Source organism: Pyrgilauda ruficollis, unplaced genomic scaffold, assembly GCF_017590135.1.
Source record: "Pyrgilauda ruficollis isolate IOZ18807 unplaced genomic scaffold, ASM1759013v1 scaffold80, whole genome shotgun sequence".
NCBI lineage: Eukaryota > Metazoa > Chordata > Aves > Passeriformes > Passeridae > Pyrgilauda > Pyrgilauda ruficollis.
Genome location: NW_024529933.1, coordinates 1,407,844 through 1,432,630, shown reverse-complemented (window position 1 = coordinate 1,432,630; position 24,787 = coordinate 1,407,844). Strand labels below are relative to the sequence as shown.

Here is a 24,787-nt window from a genome sequence, read left to right as displayed (position 1 = left end):
AACAATTAAATATCATGTTAAAGAATTCACTTCAAAGAAATTAAGCAAGGAAGACAATAAGCAGGTCCTTCAAGTTCTAGGCAGACATGTTTGGGCAGAAATGTATTTTTTTAATGAATATGACTATTATGTGACAATTCACTCTCATCTCTCAGATGCAGAAAAAAATTCTCATATTAATGCAATGCTAACAGAGAACAGTGTAAACACAAGTCAAGGCCTGTGTACTTAATATGATGGATCAATTGACAATATGATCAATAATATAATAATGCTTTTTATAAAGTAGTTCTTTCGTTTGGTTTCACAGACCTACTTAGGTACAACAAGCACATGTGAGACATACAAGGCAAGTTAGGATTATATCAACGCAGTCTAGGGTTATAATCATTCTTCAGCATCACAACAAAGCACACCTGTAGACCCACAGTTCTCAACTAGACTTCCTGTAAAGAGAAACAGAAGCTCAAAGGGCCCTACTTCTTAAATTCAGCCCTAACTAAAATTTTTGGTAGCTTTTGAGATCTGTCTAGCCACCTCCATTGACTAGAACTGTGTTAGTGGCAAAAACAAAACAAAACAAACAAAAAAAAAATCTTCTGACTGAAAATTGTCAGTTTGTACATACTAAAGTTTTGACAGCATTTTCAAAAACATGTCCTAAACTCCTCTTCACTTTTATTTCACAAGATCTACTAGGATAATAAAAAAATTTTTTCTTGTGGGTTATTTCCCTAATCAACAAGGCCATTAAAAAAAAAATCCAGGAAGATATCCTTAACCCAGACAAATTTTTAAAGGAAAGATTGACCAAGACTGCCTTTTGCTTACTATGAAGATTAGATTTGACTGACTTACTCTTTGAGGAAACAAACACAATTATCATGGGTATTTACTGAAAGTGATATGGACTGCAGCCAGGTCACATAACAAGGGGTTTAGCTAAAACAGGCTTATCCATCTTTGTTTTAAACTAGCTTACATGAGACAGCAGCAACAAAGGCCTACAGGTATGGAGCTAAGTGTGAGCTATAGAAACTTGCCAGCACGTCCAGTTGTGAGCCTTCTGCTGGGCACACTAAGCCCAAGCTTCAGTGCCTTAGGTAGACTGGTGCTAGCATGGAGATTGCCAACTCTGGCTGCATTTAACCACCCCCTGAAGACACTGTCACAGTGTTTGGCCACTGCCATAGCAGGACACCAGGGTATTTATGGTATCTCAGTTTTAGTTCACTTTAAAGATGGCATTGGAAGAAAGTGCACTGACAAATCAAAATTGTTGGTTGAATTTCCTTTTTCTAGCAGAATAAAAAGGAGAGATAAAATTCACACAAGAAATATTAATAAAGTCTTCCACAGCTATTACTAAAGTTTCACAAGACTTTTTGTGAGCGTACAGAAACTATATATCCATATAAGTTTATATCATATTTCATATTTATATACCATCTATACTTAAAAACATACTTTAATACCATAGAATGAAATACAAAAGCCAAAGAGAGAAAGGAGTGTTTATTTGATCATAGAACATTGCCACAGCAAAATCATGATTTCATGCTCCTATCATACTGCTCTTACTGTAATAATCTTGCCATTTAACTTCAGAGCACTGCACATGCAAATCAGCCATATTTTGCAAGTAATACTTTTTATTATTAAATAATACTTCTCTTGTTAGAAAATAACTATTTGGCTCTGCCGTTTAACAGCAGAGCACGCTTTGGCCTTATCTATGGGGAAACACATCTGGTTTTCAGTAACAAGGAGTATTTTGCACTCTGCAGTGTTGCCCACAGAGCTCTCCCAGCCTGGTAGCACCCCCTGTACTCACCAGCGAGGCCATGGTGAACCCGATGACTTCGATGTAGCCATCATCGTGACGCTGGGGCTCAAAGTCTCTGTGGTCACCAGGGTTCCCCCAGGGCATTGTGCCAGCACAATACCTACAGAGAGAGGTTTGGAGAGCCAGTTGGAGAAAGCAGCTTGCCCTGATGGGTCCTGCCTAGTAACCTTTTAGCCTGTTCTTTTTGTTCCCAGGATGATACAACACCCTCAGATGTACTCACCATAAACTTTATCAGGTTCCTCTCTGAGAGGAAAATGGGGAAACATCACGAAACAGGTCATAGAGTAGCAGCACTCCCTATTTGCTTTGATTCCTGCTGTAAGCTCTTGAGTCATAAAGCTGTTTTGCCCCTCTTTCCCCTCTCCCTGCTAGCTCAGCACAGGGAATGCAAAATGTTGCGTACTTTGAGGAGACAGGGAGACATAAGAAGCAGAAACAGATACAGCTGTGGCACCTCTCTACCATCAAAGAATAGATGTAAAAGTGATCTGAAAGGGATAGAAGTGGGAACTTTGAAGAGGTGACAACAAGTCACCTCTTCAAAGCTTAGCTTGCAGTGCAGGACTCAAAAGATTAAGTGCTTGGTACTGCTTGTGGAGCAAAGAAGGAGGTTGTCTAAAGCAATGGTCTCCAAAGTGGGGTGCATGCAAGAAAAATCCACAACGGACAAGACAATTAGAGTGTATGAAGAAAACTATTACTTTTACTTTCAATAAGAAAGTAAACATTAAAAACATACATATTGCTTGTAATACTAGAATAGAGGTACATGTATATAATTTATAAATATACATATATTGAGGTGGTGCTTAAAAGCTTTTTACTGACAGAAATGCACAATCAAATTAAGTTTGGAGACTACTGTTCTAGAGAACAGGATACCAACAACTTTTGATAAATCAGCTTTATTTTTATTAAGGACACCTTGTAACATGTTAAAAACTGACTGCTTTCAGCAGTTTGATATTCCTTAACTGCTAAAATATTTATCCTTCCCCTCTCTCCATTTCTGCCCCCTCCTCCCCCTTTCCATTTTTTCCACACTTGGACTCTAATTAAGCACAAGACCAGATATCTCTCCCTTTAATAACTTATTTGCAGGTTAGATGCACAGCTTTTCAAAGTGTGTTTGTTAAGCATTTCTATTGTATCAGGATATTCAACTTTCTAAGGAATGGTTTTGCTGCACCCTGAACTCTGATGCCATTCTGCATAGCTCATTAACAGCATTATAAGGAGCCAGCTCTCAGTGAGGTGAGAAAATGCTTCCTGTACATTCACCCAGCATAGGAAAACTGTTAGGTGTCTTTTGAAAACTACTGTTATTTTTCTTGCATAACTTCAAGAATGTGTCTTGAGCTTACCTGGGTATGTTTAAAAACACTATACACTGGAACTTCAGCTCCTGGATCTTTGGAGTCAGGTCTGTACCATCACACTACAAAGCCAAAGTGACAGAGCACAGAGAAATTGCTGAATGGAGCCACAGACAAGAGAAGTGTTGCTGCTTTGTAACAACTTTCCCAAGACTTCCCTTGGAATGTGTTGTAAATGTCATGCTCAAAACTGAAAAGTAACAGAGCCATTAAACTCTTACCTCACTCTCTCTCCAAACCTCCACATCCACCCCCTTCCCACAATATTATGACACAATTTCTTATACTCACCACAACTTTAACATGTTTGGATAAATCTCTTGAGCTTCTTTGCAGAAAGTCTGTAAAGGCTGCCTGCAACAGAAATCAGTGAAGGAATTGTCAGCACTTCCACTCTTTCTTTTTCCTCAGTTCTTATCCCTCCACAGAGCTAATTACCAAAATGCCCTCCTTTGGTCAAACTTACTCTCTCAGAAGACTTTTATTTGATTTTATTGTTTTAAATTTTGATACTTCTGCTTTTGGGAGCTTAATTGAAAAAAAGTCCTTGGACCCCCAAGTTCAATGGTATCCTGAGCCATTAAGCACAAATTCTTGCTTACAAACTTGTTTCCATATTTAAGGGACATGGGTGTTTTCATCTAGAAATACATTATATGTCGTTCATCATCAAACTAGTGTTTATTCTTAATGGCTTTAGAATGAAGTGTTGTCCATTTGCCTCCTGAATGCACAGGAGGCATTATATGGGTAATTATATGTGCATATTCACCTGCCATTAATCACTCCAAATATCTGATTTGTGTCCTGCACTCACCACCACCCTACAACCAAGACTGCTCCTCAAAGCTACAAAGATGAAGGCAAAAAAGTTGGGAATTTCTCTAAGAAAGTCAGTATCAGTGCAGTTCTGAAGCCCTGAAAGAAGCAGAGCAGTGCCTTGAGAAACTTATGAGCCAGAAGCAGAGGGACCAAGATATGACCAGGACTGTGTCCAAAGGAATGGCACTTTTCTCACCTGCCCAGCTCTGCATAATAAGAGTACCACAGGCTCTTTTCTACAGACACCTGTGTGTGGCACTGCCAGAAACAGCATGAGTGCACTTGAAATTGTGACAGGCAGAATAAACTGGCATGAGCTCCTGATGTGAGAAAGTGAGGGGGAAGGTAATTAAGAAGACATTCAAGCAACTAAGTTAACATCATTCTGTAAGACAAATCCCTACTTACCCCAGCATAAAACATTTTATTTCTAAATCGGCTGTTGAATTTCTCTGGATTTGCTTCTGTGAAAGGATGAAAAATAAAAGTATGAACACCCTAATAAAACAAGTAGACTTCATTATACCTTCACATTCCTTGCCAGCACTACAGTGCTTTCAGTGTATCACTCATAGAAAATATTACCATAAATATGTTTTCCGTGTGAGTCCCCCATCTGTGCCTTTCTCTACTATCAGATTTCAAACACTGATATTGAATCCTTCCTTTTTCTTGTAGAGATTGGAAATAGAGCAAAGAGGTAACAAGAATTTAATCAGTTAATTTAACACCTCTCAGACTATTCATCTTATGATAGAATAGAATTTTAATACTTCTGTTTCTAACAATGGAGAACAAATGTGTAAGAATTATTAGAAATTCATGAAACAATAACCCATGTTTTGAACCAGGAGTAAACCATTAGTAAATTACAAGATTAAATAGCCCCTAAATTCTGATGTGTTAAAGAGTTACTAAGGAATAGGCATTTTTACCCAAAGATTTCTGCAGAAAAATTAAAAAAAAAAAAAAGGAAAAAGAGAATTGGTTACTCTAAAACCTATTTAGAAACCCGTTTCATTTTGATTAGACTAAAAGAGATGGAGAATTTTAAGTCTAGTAGTAATGTAGCTCTAATGGTTAATTATTCTCACTGTTAATGTAAATGTGGCGGTTTCCAATCTTGAAATTTTCAGTCTTCAGCTGCCAGCTGCTAAATCTTGTTATACTTCCCTGTCAGACTAAAGAGCCTTCAACTATCAAATATCTTCTCCTCGAGTAAATACTTATAGGCAGTGATTAAATAGCCTCTTAACCTTCTTTCCAATAAGCTAAATGGAGTTCCCTTAATCTCCAAATATAAGGCACATTTCCCAGAATACAGTTCATTCTTGAGCCTCCTTGGAAATTGCTTTCCTTGTTTGTGGCATCTAGAGATTCCAGAAGCAGCTTTTCTTACCCTGTGTTCAGTGTTAGTGCCAACTACTCACCCTGGCTCATTGATTCTCTAGTGAAAACATCAAACTACCAAGGCAGTCCTTCTGGCTAAAGCATCAAATTAGTGTGGACACATCCAAATTACCTCTCAAATGACCACTTAAAACAATACTTCCAGGTCTCTTGAAAGCCACTACATTTCACAAAATTTGGCTCCATTTTGCAAGAATGAGCTGTTTGAGGTTTCTGATTTGCTTGTTGGCTCAGTTACTCTGTCTGTTGCTGTGTCACAGGTGACTCAAAATCAGTCAGGGCCACTTCTACTTCAAACAATGAATTTAACTGCATAAGTCAATCTCATCTCACTTATTGAGCTCACAGCTCTTTGCAGAGAGTCTCAACACCCCATGCTAAGCAGCAGAAGGCTTCTGGAGGCTTAGTGCCTGTGCTGCACATTCTCTCATGTGAGTATCCCCAATGGCTCCAGACAGCAGGCACCACAGCACAGGACCTTACATGGATCTTATGACAAATACTCCCCCTAACTAAAGACCCAGTTTAGAACAGGAAAAGGAACCTTTCTGATGTCAGGGACTCAGCAGTCCCTCTACCTACTAGTCCTACTTCTGCCAACACAGACGAGCACGGGTAGGGAGAAAGGATTCTGTGATGTAAAATAGAGCCTTAAGTTGATTAGAAGTAAATTATTGAGTGCATATCCAAGGCTCACTCCACCCTCACCATTCCTAAACCATCTCAGAAATAGAAAAATGGAATGTGTTATACTCCATCTGTGTGCAGTGGGGAAGTTTCCTGCAGATGAACAGTCCTGCACAGCTGAGAGATCAAACAGCATGTCAGCAGGGATAAAGTAAATTGCATCTTCCATGCTCTACCAAAGCATAGGGATAACAGTGGAGGAAGTTGGAAAGAGACAGTGCCCAGAACACTTCCCAAAAAAGCAAAGCTAAATGCATCAGACTTGGATCCAACCCTCAAGTCTCAATCTGATTAGTCACAAGAAAAGTGTAGAGGTTGCCATGGAAAAGGCCACATTAATATATAGGTTCCTCTGAGACACTGCAATCACTGCTTATTCTAAATATAACAGCTGACCAATATCTACTGCTTAAAGTGTCCCATTGGCTGAGAGCTCATATCAATTTATCTTATTTTGGTTTTCAGGCATGATATTATTTTTTTAAATACTATATGTGATTACAATAGTTCCAAATAAGCAAATGTATGCGGCCAATTACCTCAAGAGCACGAATGCTGTAGTTGTGAAAGTACTTAACACTTGGCTACCATTGCTAAGAATTTCTCTGGATTATCATCTGTGGTATATAAAATCATAATCTGCTTCGCATTGCTTAATTTGCCAAGCCACAGGATCCCTTGGGCTGGAAGGAGCCTTTAAAGCCCATCTAGCCCAACTCCCTGCAATGGGCAGGGACATCTTCACCTGATCTTCACAGATCAGGTTGCTCAGAGCCTCATTCAATCCAGCTTCGAATGTTTCCAGGGATGGGGCACCCACCACTTCTCTGGGCAACCTGTGCCAGTGTTTTACCACCCTCATTGTTAAAAACTATTTCCTTATATCTAATCCAAATTTACACTATTTTTGCTTAGAGCCATTATCCCTTGTCCTATTGAAACAGGACCCATTTTTCTTATAAATCCCCTTCAAGTACTGAAAGGCTATAATAAGTGCTCCCAGGAACCTTTTCCTCTCTAGGCAGAACAACCCCAACTCCACATGAAAAACAATACAACCCACACACCAGCAACACCTTCAAGGCTTTCCTACAAGATTTCTTCTTCTAAAATACATAGAATTCACTTCATATATTTTAACATTTGAGAAGACAAGGATGACATCAGCAGCGAAGACTTGTGCTACAGAAGCTTTCCTGGCCATACATACTCAGACACACAGCTTGCTCTGCCAAGTGCTTTTTCACCCATGTAAATTTTTAAAACCCTGGCATGTCTGGAATAACATTCATCCTTTATAGGGCTCCATGACTTCATTATTAAATAATGCCTCCATTAAATGAGAAAGTAGCCATGCATTTAATCTATATGGTATATTCACAGTCACATTAGCAATGCAAAGTGACATGCACTCATAGAAAAATTCATACAGCTGTCATAATTTCATTCCTATGCCCTTTTGTGGCCCCTCATTATTATTCCTAAAGCCTGAAGCAGTCTTAAACATCATAAAATATGCATTAGCTCATTCCATCATGTATCCTGCTCTTTATTTAGTCTGGCATTAGAGTGCTATCTTTTCATCTTGAAATGACACTCTGATAGTATGACAGTGACTATGAGGAAGACTGTTTCAGAAAAAAATACCTGCATAGGAAGCTGTAATGACCAAAAGCTGAAGGCATACACTTGAGCAAAGTTTGTTTCTACAAGCACACCTGCCTAAACCATATAAGTAGAGCTGTTCATATCAGTTCAAAGCTGTAGATATCAGTCCTTAAGCCACATGTCAGTCTGTTCAGGGTGGCATAATTGCCACTGGCAAGGAGACAGACAAAGTGCTACAACTGCTCAAATTCCTGACACTTCTGTGGACATTAAACCCTTTAACTTGCATAAAGAACTCTGTGTCTGTACCAAGTCCAGGGTATGGTATACTGATCCATAGGTAACAGCTGTTCTGTTCAATAACACAATTATATTCCTGCCACTTCCAGTCTTGTGGCTCTTCTCTTCCCTCCACTTCCACACTCACACCTGACATATATTATCTCCTTTACAAGATCTAACACTTTGTAAAGCTTCCCTCTCAGCCTTTTTCCTGCAGTATATTACAGTCTTCTTAGTACTTTTTTCATTTCTTAATCATGAAGTCCCTTGGAAACTCACAACACAATCATTTTTCTTCTTGTATGTATCTTAAGGTTTTATGTTCCAACTTTACTTCTGAATTATAAGAACAGATGTTAAATCTAACTCTATTTCTAATTAATAAAATGACTGCCCATCCACAAGACTAAGGAAATAAAATGTTCTTATTACCTCTGGATTCATGGAACTCCAGCGTAACATGTGCATCAAATCCAAGACTGAAGTAATTATTGAAGACATTTAGGGGAAGCTGTAATTAGATAATAAAGAGACATTAAAACAATGTGAATGGAACATTTCTCAACACACCAGGTTTTAACTATTTAAACTTGGCTCATCATGGAAACCTACTAAGAACAAAGTGGAACATATCAGGGAAATGTAAGCAGAAGGTTGCTCTGAGGGTTGGTAATGGCTTGTGGAAAATGATTGGATACAAGAGCCCAAAGAACACGAATAGACTTACAGTGCTTTATGATCATATGTGTGTCTTTGTTAACACATCAAAGGGTTCCTTATGTTGTCATTTAGATTTCCCATAAGGCTGCACCACTTAACATATCACCAACAAAAAGGTTTTCAAAGGTTTTGCTAGCTCTTCAAGCTCAGCATGGCAAATGAAGCTCCAGCTGTGCTCTTCTCACTCCATATATAACCAGGAGCAAGCCAAGTCCCAGAGAAAAAGCCCTAATCCTGTTGAGGATGCATGAGGCAGGCAGGCACACATCTGGCCTCTTCATTGTTTCACACACCCAGCGGGGCTGTAGAGAGGCAACTGTAGCATCCAATAGATAAGCTGGAAATTATCACTGAGAAGAAGAAAATGGTTCACAGAATCGGGAAGTTTTTTTAGTTTTGTAGTATTTTCAACATCTCCAGTCCAAATGATAAATTACCATGAAATTTCCTTGCAAAAATTTTCCCATTCTTCAACAACCAAGATACACTAGTGGAGATTACATGGAGACCCACACAGAAAGAAGTTAAATACAAAAATACCCCACACCTTACTGTAAAGTAGGAAACAGCTGGTATCCATTAGCAAAATCCTAAGGAATTAAATTTTGCATCCAGTTTTTAGTTTTGTCTAATTGGGGAATGGATGGCAGTTTTCCTGCAACTAGAGAAAAGCAACAATGACCTTTCTGATAAAATGCTAGGGACTTTTTTCCAGGATTTAATCTTTGACATAAATGTTCAATGCCAAGGTGTTTCAAACAACTCTGGAATCACTGACACATGAAAAGAATCAAAGGGAGAGATGCAAATAGAAAATTTAAAAGTTGCAGAACTCCCCATCCATGCTGCTTAAAGTGTAACCCAAAGTGGTTCATAAGCATTCTGTAGTTTCCATGGGAAAAAGCAGGCTCTAACCTTACGTGCCCCGTCCTCCAGCTCATCCTGGGGCAAATCAGGGTTGCGCTCAACCTGGAGATTCCAACGGTCCAGCTGGACAATGGTTCCATCTTCTACATGGCACAGGATCTTAGACACTGGCTCATCTGTGTAACCCTGACACCAGAGTGACCAGAGTGTCAGCCATGGGTAATGAAAAGAAATCAAGTTACCAATTACCTACAGACTTCCCTCCTTTCACACATGCCTAAAACCCTCGATAAATTTTTGATCAAGCATTTTAATAAGTTATTGAGGTGCACAAGTCTACGGCAGGCAAAGGCCATAAGGAGAGGAATTCAAATATCTGCCCTTCCTGGAATAAGCCCAGAGCTGTAGTAAAGGATAAACAAAGAGAAAGTTTAAATTATGCTTAAATTAGAAGCCTGTTTACTGTTCTTGTTACTTGGCCTGAAATACCAGATACATCTACGTACATTTTTATTGCAACAACAACATAAGTAATTCAAAATCCCAGACTGCAGATTGAAGCAAACCGTTCTGCCAGAGTGAAACTGACCTTGGACACAGCCCTGCCTGCTATTTTAGCCAAAAGGAAATTCCACCCCACACAACTAAATCTGAGCAGCAAGCTGAGAACCCCCACATAAAGGTACCCCAGCCAGTCCTTACCCCACCCCAGTTGAGGGTGCGGGCAAGGTCATTCCCAGTGCCAAGTGGAAGGACAGCCACAGGAGGTGGGGGGCTGAGTTGCAGCTCATCAAGGATGGACAGGATCCAGCCCACCTATAAAAAGAAAAATTAGGAGAACCTTAAGGAATATTATAGGGAAAATACATATTTTGATCATATCATATTCTTTTTTACAGAGAAGATCAAGTAAAAGAAATCTAAAAATGAATGAAGAATAATATGGACAATTCAAGGTATTTTTTTTTTTAATTACCATTATGTCAAAAGAAACTCAACCTTTGACAAACAGCTATGAAAGAAAATGAGAGACACATTAAAGCAGCATGGTGTCTCAGAACTTGTCCTGCCAAGCATGAACTTGTTCACAAGTCTCCCTCTCCCATAGAAGAGACCTTTGTGCTGAATTATTTCACTCAGTACAAGGCATCATATCTATATATATATACAATATACAGATATACACACATATACACACATATGCACCTAATAAAATAATAAAAGACTAGACTGAAAGGCAGACTACAGCTCAGGGTTGGAGACTTTGGATTGGAACAGTGAATCTGTCTCTTTTCTATCCTAAGCTATTAGTTATTTCAGAGAGCTATTTATTCTATCTTTCTTCTGGACTACATAAAGCTTTCAAATAGAAATCTAGCCAGAAGGAACAAATTACTGTAAACTATTTTGTTTTCATTAAATGGTAATTTTCAAAGGGAAGAAAGAATTGTTGCTAAAGATGTTATCAAACTTTTGGTGACTGAAATTCTTGCTGCAAAAACAAAGGACCCTTCCTTAAACTACTTGTCACTTTGAAAAAAAAGTGAAGAACCTGTGCTGCATTTTTACATAAAGAATTAATAAAAATTAACAGAAGATTTTTTTCCTGTTGCTGGCCTTCAAAGATGCAGTTTCTACTGCAAATATGAGATTTTAAATAGGACAGAAAACCTAAATCCTGACTACAGCTGGATTGAATTTTTCTTGCTCCAATAATATTACTGTGATTTCAAAGATATTCTCAATCCAAACCAGGGTAGCTTCACAAAAGGCACCCAGCATAACACGGCCATCAGGAAAAATAGCTGGAGTTTGAAGAACTGCAGAGGAGGTGGTCTGATAAATACAGAAACCACCATGCTATTTAGTATTCTAGGGTATTTCTTCCTCCAAGTCTCTTCAAAATAAATTTAATTTTGCACAAATGGCATTTATCAGACAGCTATTTATCATAACCAATTGTCCAATTATTAAAGCATTCATCTGGGATGCAATCCCCTACTTGAGTTCATTGTCTGACAACAGCCATTTCAAGTACTTACAGCTCTCATGACCTTGGATGTCACCAAAAATACTGAGGTCTTTAAAGGGATTTTCAGAGGTAAGTAAACCTCTCTTTTTCAAAATATCTATACTTCTGCATTGATAACAGGAGACAGAATAAAAATTCAAGATAACATCAGTAGGGCCAGGACTTCTTAAAGAAGTTGGTCATTTGTCATTACCACTGACTTAATCCACACATCTGTGCTTCAGCCTCCCACTGATACAGGAAACATCAAAATACCTACCACTTTTGTAAATGCTTTTCACTGATGAACAAATTTCAATTTATAAGCACTACATTGCTATTTAACTTGAGGTCACTTCTAAACCTTGTACATTATTTGCACAATCCAGATGACACATACTACCATTTCCTTGTAAACAGAAAGCTCCTGACTGCTTTGAAAGCAAAGCTTTCCACTTCTGCCCTGAAGTGACAATGGAAAAGTTACTATAAAGTTCTGATTCACCTCAGTAATGAGAGGTAACATCTGGTCTCGTTGCAAATTCATTAAGTCCATTTGAGCCAGATTTTTCATTTCTAGATATAATGGCTTTGGGAATAACTAGATATTAATTTGTTTCAAACTGAGCAGCAGCAGAGGTAGAAGTGGAGTGCTGCTCATACTAATGAGAAGGTGCTGCCACCTCTCGCACAGTTCAGCAAAGGGAAATAGGATGGTCCAACTCAATGTAGCTGTATTCTTTTCTCTTTTAATATCTTAATAATAATCTTTTTCCCCCCTTCCTCAGATGGAAAAGAAACAGATGGAAATACTTCTTCTCAGCTGATGTCTCCAGCTAAAGGACTGCCTTTCATGTTTCTTAAGTTCATCATTCAGTAACAGTCATGTCTTGCTGTCACATATACCAGCAAGGCAGTGCTCTTATCACTGATTTTTTTTCTTCATTCTTGCAGGGGAAACATTGATATTAATATCCCTACACCTGGGGTTTTAAAAGAACCCAAAAAAAGTTCAAGCCGAAGTGAATTTTGTGAGGGGATTAAGCTCTCTACAAAATAAAACAACCACCTCTCCATGCCCTAAAGATCTACATAGATATGCTCTGTCCAGTCACTGCATCTTGTGAGTAGTAATGCATTTTCATTACCCTACTTACTGCTAAAATTGCCATCAAATGCATGTTGAGGAACTGAGCCCCTAGAGATTAAAGGTCAATTTTTCAACTGTATTAGCACTCAGTGGCACAGACTGAGATTTAAAATATTTTGAAGTACTGGAAAGAGAATGCAGTTATAATAACTCCATTACCACTCATGACCTTCAGACCATGAGCTGCAGAGTTTTTCTCCAAATGAAGGTGCATAAATCCTTTTAAGACCTGACCCCATTCACTTACCCAGGAGCACAGAAATTGTGTTGTAAAGAAAAGTACTGAACCTGGATCTGCCAGGGTCTAGCAGGAGGGAGCAGAAACTAAGACATAATGGCTCCCAGACACTAAGTTAACCCTCAGATCTAATGTACATAGTGAGAGGAGACCAGCAAAGTTAGTGTTTATTCCTTTTAACCTGTACAAAATCTTTATGCATAAAGGAAAGAGGGTTTTGGACATGAGCATCTGGCCTCATATCTTCACAGGCCAGACCACACAGAAAATTGAAAAACAAATATTAGTTTTCACAAGTGTAAGATATGTTGTCTCTCTGTGCCTCTGCAGGCAGGGTGAGGTGGGAAACCCACCATTGTGAGGAGTTTAATCATTTGGCCAAAGACCATGGCACTACCATATCCCTGCCACCTACCGTCCCATCCCCACCACATGCCAGGATCCGCAGGTTCGGCACTTTTCTGTACAGCTCCAGCCTGCCCAGGGAGGAAAAGGGGGGAAAAAGGAGAAAAATGTAAGAACAGTAATGTAGACATTTTTAATGCATTTTGCTGAGTGACAGTGTAACTACCACTTATAGCATTTTCAAATATTCATTACTAAAAATATGAGTAGAGGTAGAAATGAGAAACCACTAGGATGTGAAATGAGGCCTTCCTCCATGTTAGGCAAGTGTTTGATCAGTTTAGCATCTTCCCAGATTTTCATATTCCCTCTAGGGAGGTCAAAATCTTTCATTTTTCTCTTACCCTAAAGCAAACAAATTTAAACTGAGGTTTTAAAACAATATTTAGTGTTCTTCATCTTGACTTTTTGAGCTACCATTTCTGAGTCTTGTATAATGTGACAGCTTCTTCAACGAGTGACTGTATTTTAACACCACAGAAGGCAAGAATATGTAATGGAGTTCTTTCTCTGGATATGTGATCTAAGTATCAACAGGAGAGTTCAAAAAAAGCACCCTTTGAAGTCCTGCTCCTTCAGTTGCACCCTTCATACAATGTCATCATGAAATATTTGCTAATGAAGGTGGGGACATTCACATGTAGAGAGCTGAGTGACTAGAGGAACTAACCCTCCTTTTCCCCATTACACAGCTCTGAAAAATGTATGTTTAACTTAAAGCTTCTAAACACTGCTGTAAGAGAACAGCAGTGCAGGTGCTTCCGCAGGCAAATAAAAAGCTTGGGTGCCTTGAATAGGAAACACTTGGACTGCTCTTCTACAGGCAAATATTTGATTTTGCATTATTACTATAAAATATTTATAGCAATATTATTTACAAAAACATACAAAACATATTTACAAAATGTGAAAGCAGTTCTGAACAGATGGTTAAGAAAAGCCAGTATCCCCATGTCAAGTACCACAGAAGGATGGTTTCTCAGCGCTTGGCAGCAAAAATCAGCCCTTTAAAGAGAGATACTCTCTCCCTTGGAAGAGGTTTGCTCTTCAATACTGTCTGGCTAAGCTGAGTTAGTTAGTCAGTGAGCAGGGACAGTTGCACAGTGCTGTTGTGTGGCAGTCTGGAGGCAGCCTCACCCCACTGGAATTCTCATTCATTAGGGAATGGTAGGCATTGGGATCCTCAGTGAGCCTTGGAGCCATCTGGACCTGCCTCTGTCTGGACAGAGGGACAGCTCCTGACCTCTTCTCACAAAAGCCCCCACTGCAGCCCTTCCCCTTGCTACCATAACCTGGATATGTAAACCTCATACAGTCACTAATCCAGCCAGGCTGGGTCTTTTCCTGTTTTCCTGACCAGACCAGAAATACGCTGCACAGCAATGAAGACTCCACTACTTACGCATCTCTTGGCCCTTCCTGAGAGAGATCAAAGACCTGTCGTGGATTCAAATACCACATAAACATTTGGAGAACCTTGGTGCCCTGGCAAGAGAGAAAAATCAAAGGAAGGGAAGTTATGAGCAGTTTAACGATTATTTGAAATAGTGTGCATTATTCACTGTATCTCAACCACTTTTCTTTTTTTCTGTGCTTTATAAAGCCAACACAAAACAAGAAGACAAACTAGAAAGTGGCATAGCAAATGACTGCTCTAGAATAGCAATCCAGGACGAGGTGCACATGCAGGCATATAGACCAATTTCAACAACACAGATCACTAATGGTCTGTAAGAACAGGCAATTGGGGTCAGATCAACTGTGGGCTCATCTCCCACAGCAACCTGTTCTCCTGCTTCTCATCACCTGCAACAAGAAGAAACCTCAGTTATCCCACCTCACTCTCAGCTATCCATGACAGCAAGAAGTTGAACAAGGTTGTAGCCAAAGTCTCCACCATCTCCAGCATTGAACAGTGTGCTGCTCAATGCCCAAGCAATGACAGTGGCCTCCACTATCACCACAATGATCATTCATCATTGTAACCTCTACCATCTAATGAAGCAGGAGTCAAGGACTTTGTGGGGTACAACTGTCCCAATGGTCCCTCACTTTATGTAGTGTGGCCAGCCCACCACCTAAAGGTATAATTTCTGTTTTCTCAAACTCTAAGGTTCATATTCCCACTCAAATCCCTTCCTTCAACGTTCTGCCCAGACACAAAGTAACAGGATCTCTTACTAGTAGCAGAGAGCTAAGAACTCTATGGGCTGAGCTTGTACTCTAATTCAAGAATGCCTTTCAGACATGGCCTGAGGGTACACATCAGGAATTTTCCATAGATCTCCCTTCCTAGGGATGGCTCTTCTGCCTGACACCTTCCCTGACGAACCAAGAATAGCAGTCATAGTACCTAGGAAAAGGTATAAGAAGACAGAAAATAAATGTGATGTGTGCCATAGATATTCTTTCAGTCTAAGTTGTGTGCAGTTCATAGAACTCTTGAACCAGAGGGAGGTACAGGACATCACAGTTTTTCACTTCCAAATATCTGCTCCAGCCTGTGTAATATCTCCTCCAGATGTGTTTAGCATCCACCACATTCAAGGAGTTTTTCACTGAACTGCAAACTGAGAGAAGAACCAGCTTTTTCCTTTTGTTTGAATCAGTCTAAACAGTTTCATTTGATATCCTCTGTAATTCTAACAGAGGAGAAAATGAGCAGTGCCTATACTACTCTCCATGCCCTATAGGCCTTTGCTGTATCTTACACCAATCTTTCCTATTACAAGGCCCTGTTTATTGAAAGGCACTCCGATTCTTTGATATTCAAAAAGTGGCAGAACCAGGAAAATATTCACTTGGGTAAGTATTCATTCATTCCAAGAATCCTAAGTAAGAAATCTGCTGCATTTTAGCCACTGCAGCTTGGTCTCTGTGGTACAGTACAAGACCACTGATGATTTTTTTAGATGCCATAGGGATATGTCATTTCTCATTGAGAAATTTCAACAAGCCTTTCCTAGCAAAGCTAAACCACTTTTTGGATAAAGTCTAAAATCTTCACTGGAAACCTAAATTCTTTGTGAAAAGATTAAATCTTCTGAAAAATTCCAAAGTATCGTTTTAGATTCCTTTCAAGAACCTGAAGATAGGAGTACAACCACTCAAATACTCAAATATCCATTCCAGTCATCCAACTCTACTGAAGTAGAAAGGCCATTCCACAGCAAGGACCTCTTCTAAGGAAGGTCTTCAGGTTTCTTCAGGCATAGAGTCCTTTCTATCTGACTGGCCAAGAAATAGAGTCATTTGCAGAAACCCTGCTGTTAAACTTAAACTTCACAATCCAGACCCAGCTGATACTCTTACCTGATTCCCTCCACTTTTTGGATTGACAAAAACCAGCAGTGGTTTCATGAGAGGAGAGGAGATAGGTTTTATCACAAAAGGCCGGCCTTTGTTATCCTGAGAAACAGAAGCAATAAACAGCTTCAATGCAAAGGATGTAAGTTTCTGTGGCATAGAACACACAGAAGACCCAACCTAGCTCTGACAAAACTACCTCAGGTACTGGAAATAGTACAGCCATGTCAATGTGGTGCCCAGTTGAGAGCAATTTATCCAGCTGAGACAACAGAATAAAATAAGAGGGGGAAAATATCATTTCAGGGTAGCTTACAATTATTTCAAAATTCTTTTGAGGTTATTTCTGACCCTATTCCCCACAATTATTCACACAACACTAATAATGTGTCAGAGACAGTGTTATTTCTAATACAAACAGTTTTTTCAAAGTAAAATAGAATGAGATAAGTTATTTTTTCCATGAATTCCATCTAACAGACAAGTAGCATAAGCACTTATTTGCAGATAATCTGCTCTCAAATTCTTGGCCTTACCACCTTCCCACCTCTAAACAAATGCCACAGATCCAACATCCTTGGGAAAATTATTTGCCTCCCTACTCCTTAGCCCCTGCAGGACACCCTAGAACCCAGTAATGAGGGCACTGTCCTGGGCTTTCAGAGACACAGATTCCAGTTTCTGGTCTGCAGTTCTCCCACCATGAAAGAAAGAACTTGAACCAGAGAGCCCTGTCTATGCAGGGGTGAGTCTCCCTCCACCTCTCTCATGAGACTACTTGGCTAGATAATTAATCCACTAGGAAGGACATGGAAGCAAGTTCTTCTATAGGCACATAGTAAATACACCAATAGATCAATAAACTGCTGTCTCTCTCTGTGGTCCAATTTTAATATGAGATCCCCTGAAGAAGACATACAAAAACGGATCAGATCAGACCACAGCCTTGCATCAGTGCACTTACCATGGGTTTCACAACCCCAGTTTCACATCCCTGTTCTCCTTAGTGGAAAAAAAGGGTGTGAGCTAAATCTCTTACATCCAAAGGGAACACACTTTCTTTAGGGTGCTGGTCCTTCTGGAGCATGGTACATCGTTTCTTGAAAAAAATCAACTCAGAAAATAAAACTTTTCATATGAGTTTTATCTCTTCTAACAACAAATTCAATATCATGGAATTTCCCAGGGGAAAAATGCATTAGACATTCCAGTGAAATAAAGGGGAAAAAAAGCCCAAAAAACTTTTAAGTCTGTGTTTAGACATTTAAACAAAAGGAGCATGATTTCCAAAGCACTTGAGTACCTACTTCATTTCCTCTTTTGCTGGCTTTTCTTTTAAAGGATGTTCTCTTCTTTCGCCTTGTTGAAGTCTTTAAGGAGTTCTACATCGAAAGGAAAAAGAATACATGAAAAGCGAAACAAAATTTAGAAGACAGGCCCAGACAGAGCCCCTTTACGAAGCTCTTCCATGCATGTCCACTTGGAGAATGATAAGAGTATCTGGCACATGCTCGAGATTTAAATTACATGCGCTGCATGCTTTACACTTCCACACCACCGTTTATGGAGAAAGCCACACACGGAGACCAGACTGGTGCTTTGGAACCGGAAACTTTCCCACGCTGTGAGGGGGGAAAAAAGATCAGATGCTCCCATAGACTCACATAACACCACATGTTGTACCTGCCAACCCTCCCAAAAGGGGTAGGAGACGCCCATTTCCCCTTCGGGGCTCCAGTCTCCTGCCCAATCAGGCTCGTCTCCTGGTATGGAGACCACCTGCATAAAGATGTAATAAAAAAACATGATAAATAAGATATTTTTCAGGTTTTTTTGTTTGCTTTTTTTTTTTTTTTTAAAGGAAAGAAAACAAAAAGTTTTAGCTCTGGCAACCATTATGACTCAACATAAAGTAGGCCACCATGGCATATGATGCTGGCACCATAGAGTCATTTCCAGCCTATCAAGAAACTTGTGCAATCATCTGCTAAGGAACAAACTGAATTGCTTATTTTTAAGGATTTAAGTGGAGAAGGTGTTTGTTGGCTGATTTTTTTGTTTGTTTTTAAATAATAATATCACTTAACTACGTAGGAAAATGTACAAGTGCTTGTATTTCTGCAGAACCTATTAAAGTAGAACTTACATTAAGGCTATTCTCCAGGCAGATGACAGTCTGCTCTATGACATGGAACAAAAAGGTGTTCTGGTGTGATAAGAACCGTAAAAAGGGGAAATTTGGGGGGGTTTTTAAAATTTATTTTAATTCACTAATTGAAGTTATACCCACAGGAAATCCTAACCATTTCCATAATTGAAATTTTGTCTTATGGGAAATACTCCAAATATTTTTGCAGTATTTCAACTTCTAGTCTAACCATCACCAGGAAATAAAGTAGCATGAGGAATTAGAACAAAGTTCATTGATTTTTTTTTTTCCTGGATATAAGAGGGAAAGCAAGATTCACTCAGCTCATCTGAAAGTTCTTTTCTGTCCTGACCTTGATCAGATGTGTACCACTAAACAAGCAGAGATCATCAAATCTGTAAAAAGTGATGTTTTAATCCTGCTCACTATCCATCATTAAGAGGAATAGCTACTAAGTTTTGTTTAATACACATCAACCACTTTTAGAATTTCAAGACTTGAGTATGACATGCCAGATGCACAAGTTAACGCTCCACATCCCTGAGAAGAAAAACTAACAGCTATCTAACTGAAATACCTAAAGGCATTGCCCTCTATCACACAGACCAAGAGAAGCCTGCCATAGAGCACAAGGTCCTAAGTTAAATTGTCATGCCTTATTGCTTACTGAAAATACTGAAGACAAGACAGCTCTATAGACCAATTTCAGAAATTTGCCCTTTTTGGCCATATTTTGAGAAACTACCTAAAGAAGTGTTCTTAAGTTCACAGTCTTCCCTACGCTGATACAAAGTGATCTTGAAAGCATGATAAACCATAAAGACTGCACTGACTACCAAGTGCATCAGCAATCCCATCCACACGGTCTTGTGCTGCCCTACCTCAGTAGTCACATTGACTGCAGGCAAAATCTTGATGCCAACAGAAAGTTATGGGGGCATTACATTCAAAGCTGTCTCCCATGGGGGCCTTAGCCCAGCTCCTCAGGCATTCCCTGAAGGATTCTCCCTTAACACAGGTCAGCGAGGAGATCTTGTCTATGCACACTCTTGTTAGCAGTGTGCTGAAAGCTCACATGCATGCCAAAGACATCTCAGTAAAACCCTGAATAATTATAAAAGAATAACTTAAAGAATGCTTAAATGTAGTTGTCATTAAATCCCACTATAATGTACCTAACAGTGGGGTGGGAAAAGGCATACAGCTATATTAAAGAAACAGTTTAAGGCTAAGTTTCCATTCACAGTAAAACCGTTTTCATTTCCATCCTTAAAAAGGAACTAAATGCTGCATCTCTACAATGCTATTTCACCTCTTTTTTTTTTTTTTTCAAACATGCCTACACCTATAGTATTAACAGAACCTGAAGCTTTGCTGAAGTAATTGCAACCTTGTGCCCGTAGCAGATGAACCACAGAAAGCTGCTTAGACATAAGCAGGGGTTTTCTGAAAACATGCAGCAGAGTATCAGCAGTCTTTGCACACTGAAGTGAAGAAATGGATAAATCATACCTTGTTCACAGAAAGTTTGTAAACAAACTGTTATTTAGCAAGCTATCTGATAGCAAAGCATAGCTTTAAATGGGCACAATAAGTAAATTCTAACTTCCCTCTAGAGAGGAAACCTCTCCTTTGTGGATATCAGTTTGTCCATCTTCAAAAAGAGATTTTTCATATTATTGAATGGTCAGTATAGCTCTCAGAAAGCTTAGGTAGATGAAGAGAGTAATTGGAGTCCTTCTTGTATGGTGTGGGATGGTGTGAAGGCCATAGACTACCTCAGACAAATCCTATGAAACCTTTCAACCTTTTCCTTTACAACATTTCATCCGCAGTTTTCAAAGGCTTTTAGCATACTGATTTTCAAATTACTCTAACAACAAACAGCATCTGGGAAGGTCAATCTCGACCATCTTCTGGTTGTTCCCAAACCACTATCAGACAAGCCAGCTGCACTCAGCAATTGAGGAAATATGGAAATAAGCCCAGAAATGTAAGTATTCACTAGAACTAGTTCACAGTCCTCAAAGGAGGAGAAGAAAACACCAATTTATTCACCTTGAACAGAAAAACCTTAGAATTTTACAGTTACTGCCTTTGTCTTCCCAAACAGAAGACAGACTAAATCAGTAAATCCATCAGTCAGATCCTCCTTATCATCTACTTTTCTCCCACAACACAAGCATATAGCAAGTTCACTGCCAGAGCTAACATCACCTTGCCTATCAAACCTCACCTATAACGAAATACCACCAGTCAACAAGGGAGACCTGCTTCACAAACTAGGAGATGGAATTGTTTTGAACCCCAGGAAAACAGAGCTGGTATCAAAGCACTGCCAACAATACAGAAATACTGGAAATCAGTAGAAAAGTTACAGAAGTAGCTCACATTACAGATAAGATGGAAGAGGTTTTGGAGTTTTCCATTCATGTAGGGGGGTCATTACACACAGGGCTGCCATGGTTGAACCATTCTGAATATTCTTCATCTTTAAATCAGCTTATAAGAAGCAAAAGCTCCCCATTTAGACCATAGATGTCAGCATAAATTTGTTCTTAACCAATTACACCATGATGCTTCACTAGCCCAACATTTTTGGTAACAAGACACAGAGTATGGTCTTCATGCAAGCCTAATATTTGAAAGGTGGTGACCCACGTTGTACAAAATAAGCATGGAAAACCATTTTTGTGGCAGTCAAAAAATAAAAAATTGTAAAACAGAGCAAGGTTTTGCTACAAAACGCCATCTTATTTACTTCAAGGAAACCACAAACAAACAGGATGCAGGCACCACTAAAATCAATCTTATATGAATGGGGAATTTAGTTTAGGAGTTGTCTGTGACCAATGTAAGTAGTTAATTAGAGCTGAGGAAATATTTTACACCCAAAAAGCTTCTAGCGATATTTATTCTGACTGTGAAATATGTGAAAAACACATTGTGTTGGTTACACATTCTTTTTTTTAATTGAAATTACAACAATTTCTAAACATTGTGTTTGTACTCTCTGGATCAAGTGATGTGAATAATTCATAGTGTTTACCAAACATTTCTATAGGGTGAAGAGGATCATAATAATAGAAGTACAGCTGGCCAGAAACAGCAGGGGAGGAAAAATATTTCCTAAGAAAACAATAAATAAGAAAACTAGACTTCTGCCAAAAAATCTGAAAACACATTCAAAAGATGCATCACTATATTCTAAAGTAATAAGGATGCATTACCCATAACTCCAACAGGAGTTATTAGGAAGCCTCATGGAAATGCACCCATTGTCTGTGTTAAATACAATTTTGATCTATTTAATGCTCCAGGTACTCAAGATAAGGTTTTGCATGCTACTGACCATGAATTTCAAGGATTAGAGATGTGATTGCAAGTTAATAATCAAGTACTTTCTCTGTGCTCATGACTTAGGCACACAAAGCTAACAGCTACTTTCTTTTGGCTTAACATTTTAAGACTTTATTTAAAAAATATTTTTTCCATAAATTATAATTATCTAGATTCGACTAATTTTTTAATTTAAAGTTTTTTAAAAATGGACAAGAAAGGAAATTCTCTACAAATATTATAAGGAAGATATACCCTACTTTGGGCAAAAACCAAATCAAAAGAAAATTACACATCAGGGTTTATTGGGTTTTTTTGTTTGGTGGTTTGTTGGTTTTTTTTTTTTTTTCCTTTTTTAATAAAAATTAAGTAAAATAAAAATTTAAATAATTGAAGAAAATCTTTTTTTAGTAAGGTCAAACATGGATACATCTGTCAAATACACACAGTTGCTGAAAATTAGCCAAGGATATTAAGTCCCTGCCAAGGACTCAAACATTCCTCAACAAAAGAGAAAAAAGTATTTCTCTGGAGGAGACTGAGTAAAACAGAGGAAAGAGTGTGGGGAAAATCTAAAAATGGCGAAAAAACCTTTTTTTCTCAGAGTGGAGGTGGCTAGGAATATTGCAATGCTCTCTCTTGACCTAAAGGAGAAACAGAAGCTTCTTTGGTGATTTTTTGGTAACTCTATCCATGTATTTCCTCTGCCCCTTGTCTTTAACAACCAGCTTCCTACTCATGCCCAAATCTGTCACATCCCTAAACTAGAACTAAAGGCAGTGTCACAATTTAGGCCTTTTTCTGGTTTCATGGACTACTTTTGTCTTAGTGCCTTGGCTACAGCCTGAACTTCTTAGCTTCTTCTTGACAGCCAGGAGGCAGAGTCAAAAAGCCCAGGTCACTTCCCAAGGATGGGCTGAAATAAAGAATATTATTCTGAAATAAAAAAATTAACCAGCATTTCTGGCTCCCTGATATGTTCAGTGTTTGTTTCTTTCAGCTCAAGTTGGAGTAAAAACAGGCTTTCAAAGAAAAAATTATTCTAGCATGATGTGAGCCCCCTTTTAATTTCTGGCCAACTCTCTTTTGGATACTTTTTTTCCCTGTTGTGTTCAGCAGTGAATTACCCTCTCCAAGACCTACCACATCCATCACAAAAGCTTTGAATTCCAGTGCCTGTTATGTGCAACAATGAGCGTGTGGGTTTGTTTACTGCTGACTGAACAAGCACTGGTGCAAGTAAGTTCTGATTCTTTGCATGTCCATTAAAGGCAAATTCAGAGGGATGCCAGTCCAGACACAGCCAATTTTTAATGCAGTTCAAGTGAATGTGAAGTTTTTCCCTGTATTTGCTCAGCTCTATTTAATGAAACATGCTTGACTGCCTACCACACAGGGGATGTCTTGCAGTATGCTTGCTGAACTCACAGTTACAGGAACAACTCTGAGCTGAATTAGCTCAGAACGAGTCATGTTTGTTGCTGATCATCCCAAACAGGGAAATTCACTGAAGGACTTGATGGAGGGGAAGGAGGATACAGGTTCATAGCCACCATGGATGTATGCTGGTTTTGAGGGATAGAGGCAGGGTTGAACAAGCATGCCTTGGTGAAGGAGGACCAAGCAGAGAAGCCAGGCTGGCCCTGCACAGCCAGACAGGCCCTGCACAGCCAGACAGCTTCAGAAACAGACGGCATGCAGTTACCTGAGGTTTCTTCACCTTAATGATCCAGGTGGGAGGCACAATGACAGCAGCATGAGCCCCCAGGGAACATGGCTCCTCAATGTGATGTAGCATGAAACAGGTGACTTTGTTATGAAACTGGAAGAGAGAGAAAGAGTAGAGTCAAGAAAGACAAAGGGGAAGTCTGGAGAAGAAGAAGAGAGTGACAGTACAAAAACTGGAGCAATATTCCCAACTCCTTCATCTTCAAGTTCTTCAGTGTATGGAGATTTAGGACATGTAGCTAAAGATTATCTTCCTAAGCCATGTCTTCTTAGGAAAAAAAAATTATTTCCCAAAACCATTTTTTTTTAAAAAAAAAAAAAAAAAAAAAAAAAAAAAAAAAAAAAAAAAAAAAAAAAAAAAAAAAAAACACCAAGACAAACCAAAGCATTGAACCAACAAATAAAAAACCCCCACAATCACTCCTAGTTAAACCCAGTCTCCTGAAGTGTTTTCCACTTACCGCCAGCTTGCACCAGGAACAACTGATGGCCACAATTTCTTTACTATGGAAGGAGAATTTCTGCTGAAAGCCCTAGAACAACCGGGGGGGGGGGAAAAGGCATTAAATTCTTCTTCACTATAAGAAAATATATATCTCTGTATATATCTCTGTAAATATCTCTATATATATCTATATATCTCACTCTAGCCAGGTAAGTGTGCTAGGCTAGCAGATTTTGAGGTATAAAACAATTACAGGAGGTAACGGAGAAGGTTCTTCCACTGGAGCATATTCACAAAATTCTTTTAAAAGGATTTCTGCACATTTTTCACTTTTCCTTAAATTTTTTTTGTAGTTAAAAACAATGGAAGAAATAGGGAAGAAATGTCTATTTTAA

At 38.9% G+C, this 24,787-nt stretch overlaps 1 protein-coding gene across 2 annotated transcripts in view; it reads right to left on the bottom strand.

The window, feature by feature from the left end:
- DGKI (diacylglycerol kinase iota) overlaps positions 1-24,032 on the bottom strand; it is a 99,463-nt gene extending 75,431 nt beyond the window's left edge. For both annotated transcript variants that reach the window (XM_041487495.1, XM_041487497.1), the window contains exons 1-12: positions 23,925-24,032; positions 18,027-18,113; positions 16,738-16,833; positions 14,828-14,910; positions 13,436-13,496; positions 10,324-10,437; positions 9,670-9,807; positions 8,467-8,545; positions 4,456-4,511; positions 3,517-3,579; positions 3,214-3,287; positions 1,835-1,946 (exon numbers count right to left, since the gene is read on the bottom strand). In XM_041487495.1, the coding sequence (XP_041343429.1) occupies positions 1,835-1,946; positions 3,214-3,287; positions 3,517-3,579; positions 4,456-4,511; positions 8,467-8,545; positions 9,670-9,807; positions 10,324-10,437; positions 13,436-13,496; positions 14,828-14,910; positions 16,738-16,833; positions 18,027-18,113; positions 23,925-24,017 (1,056 nt within the window). In that variant the 5' untranslated portion in view covers positions 24,018-24,032. The remainder of the gene's footprint in view (positions 1-1,834; positions 1,947-3,213; positions 3,288-3,516; positions 3,580-4,455; positions 4,512-8,466; positions 8,546-9,669; positions 9,808-10,323; positions 10,438-13,435; positions 13,497-14,827; positions 14,911-16,737; positions 16,834-18,026; positions 18,114-23,924) is intronic.
- Between the last annotated feature and the right edge of the window lie 755 nt (positions 24,033-24,787).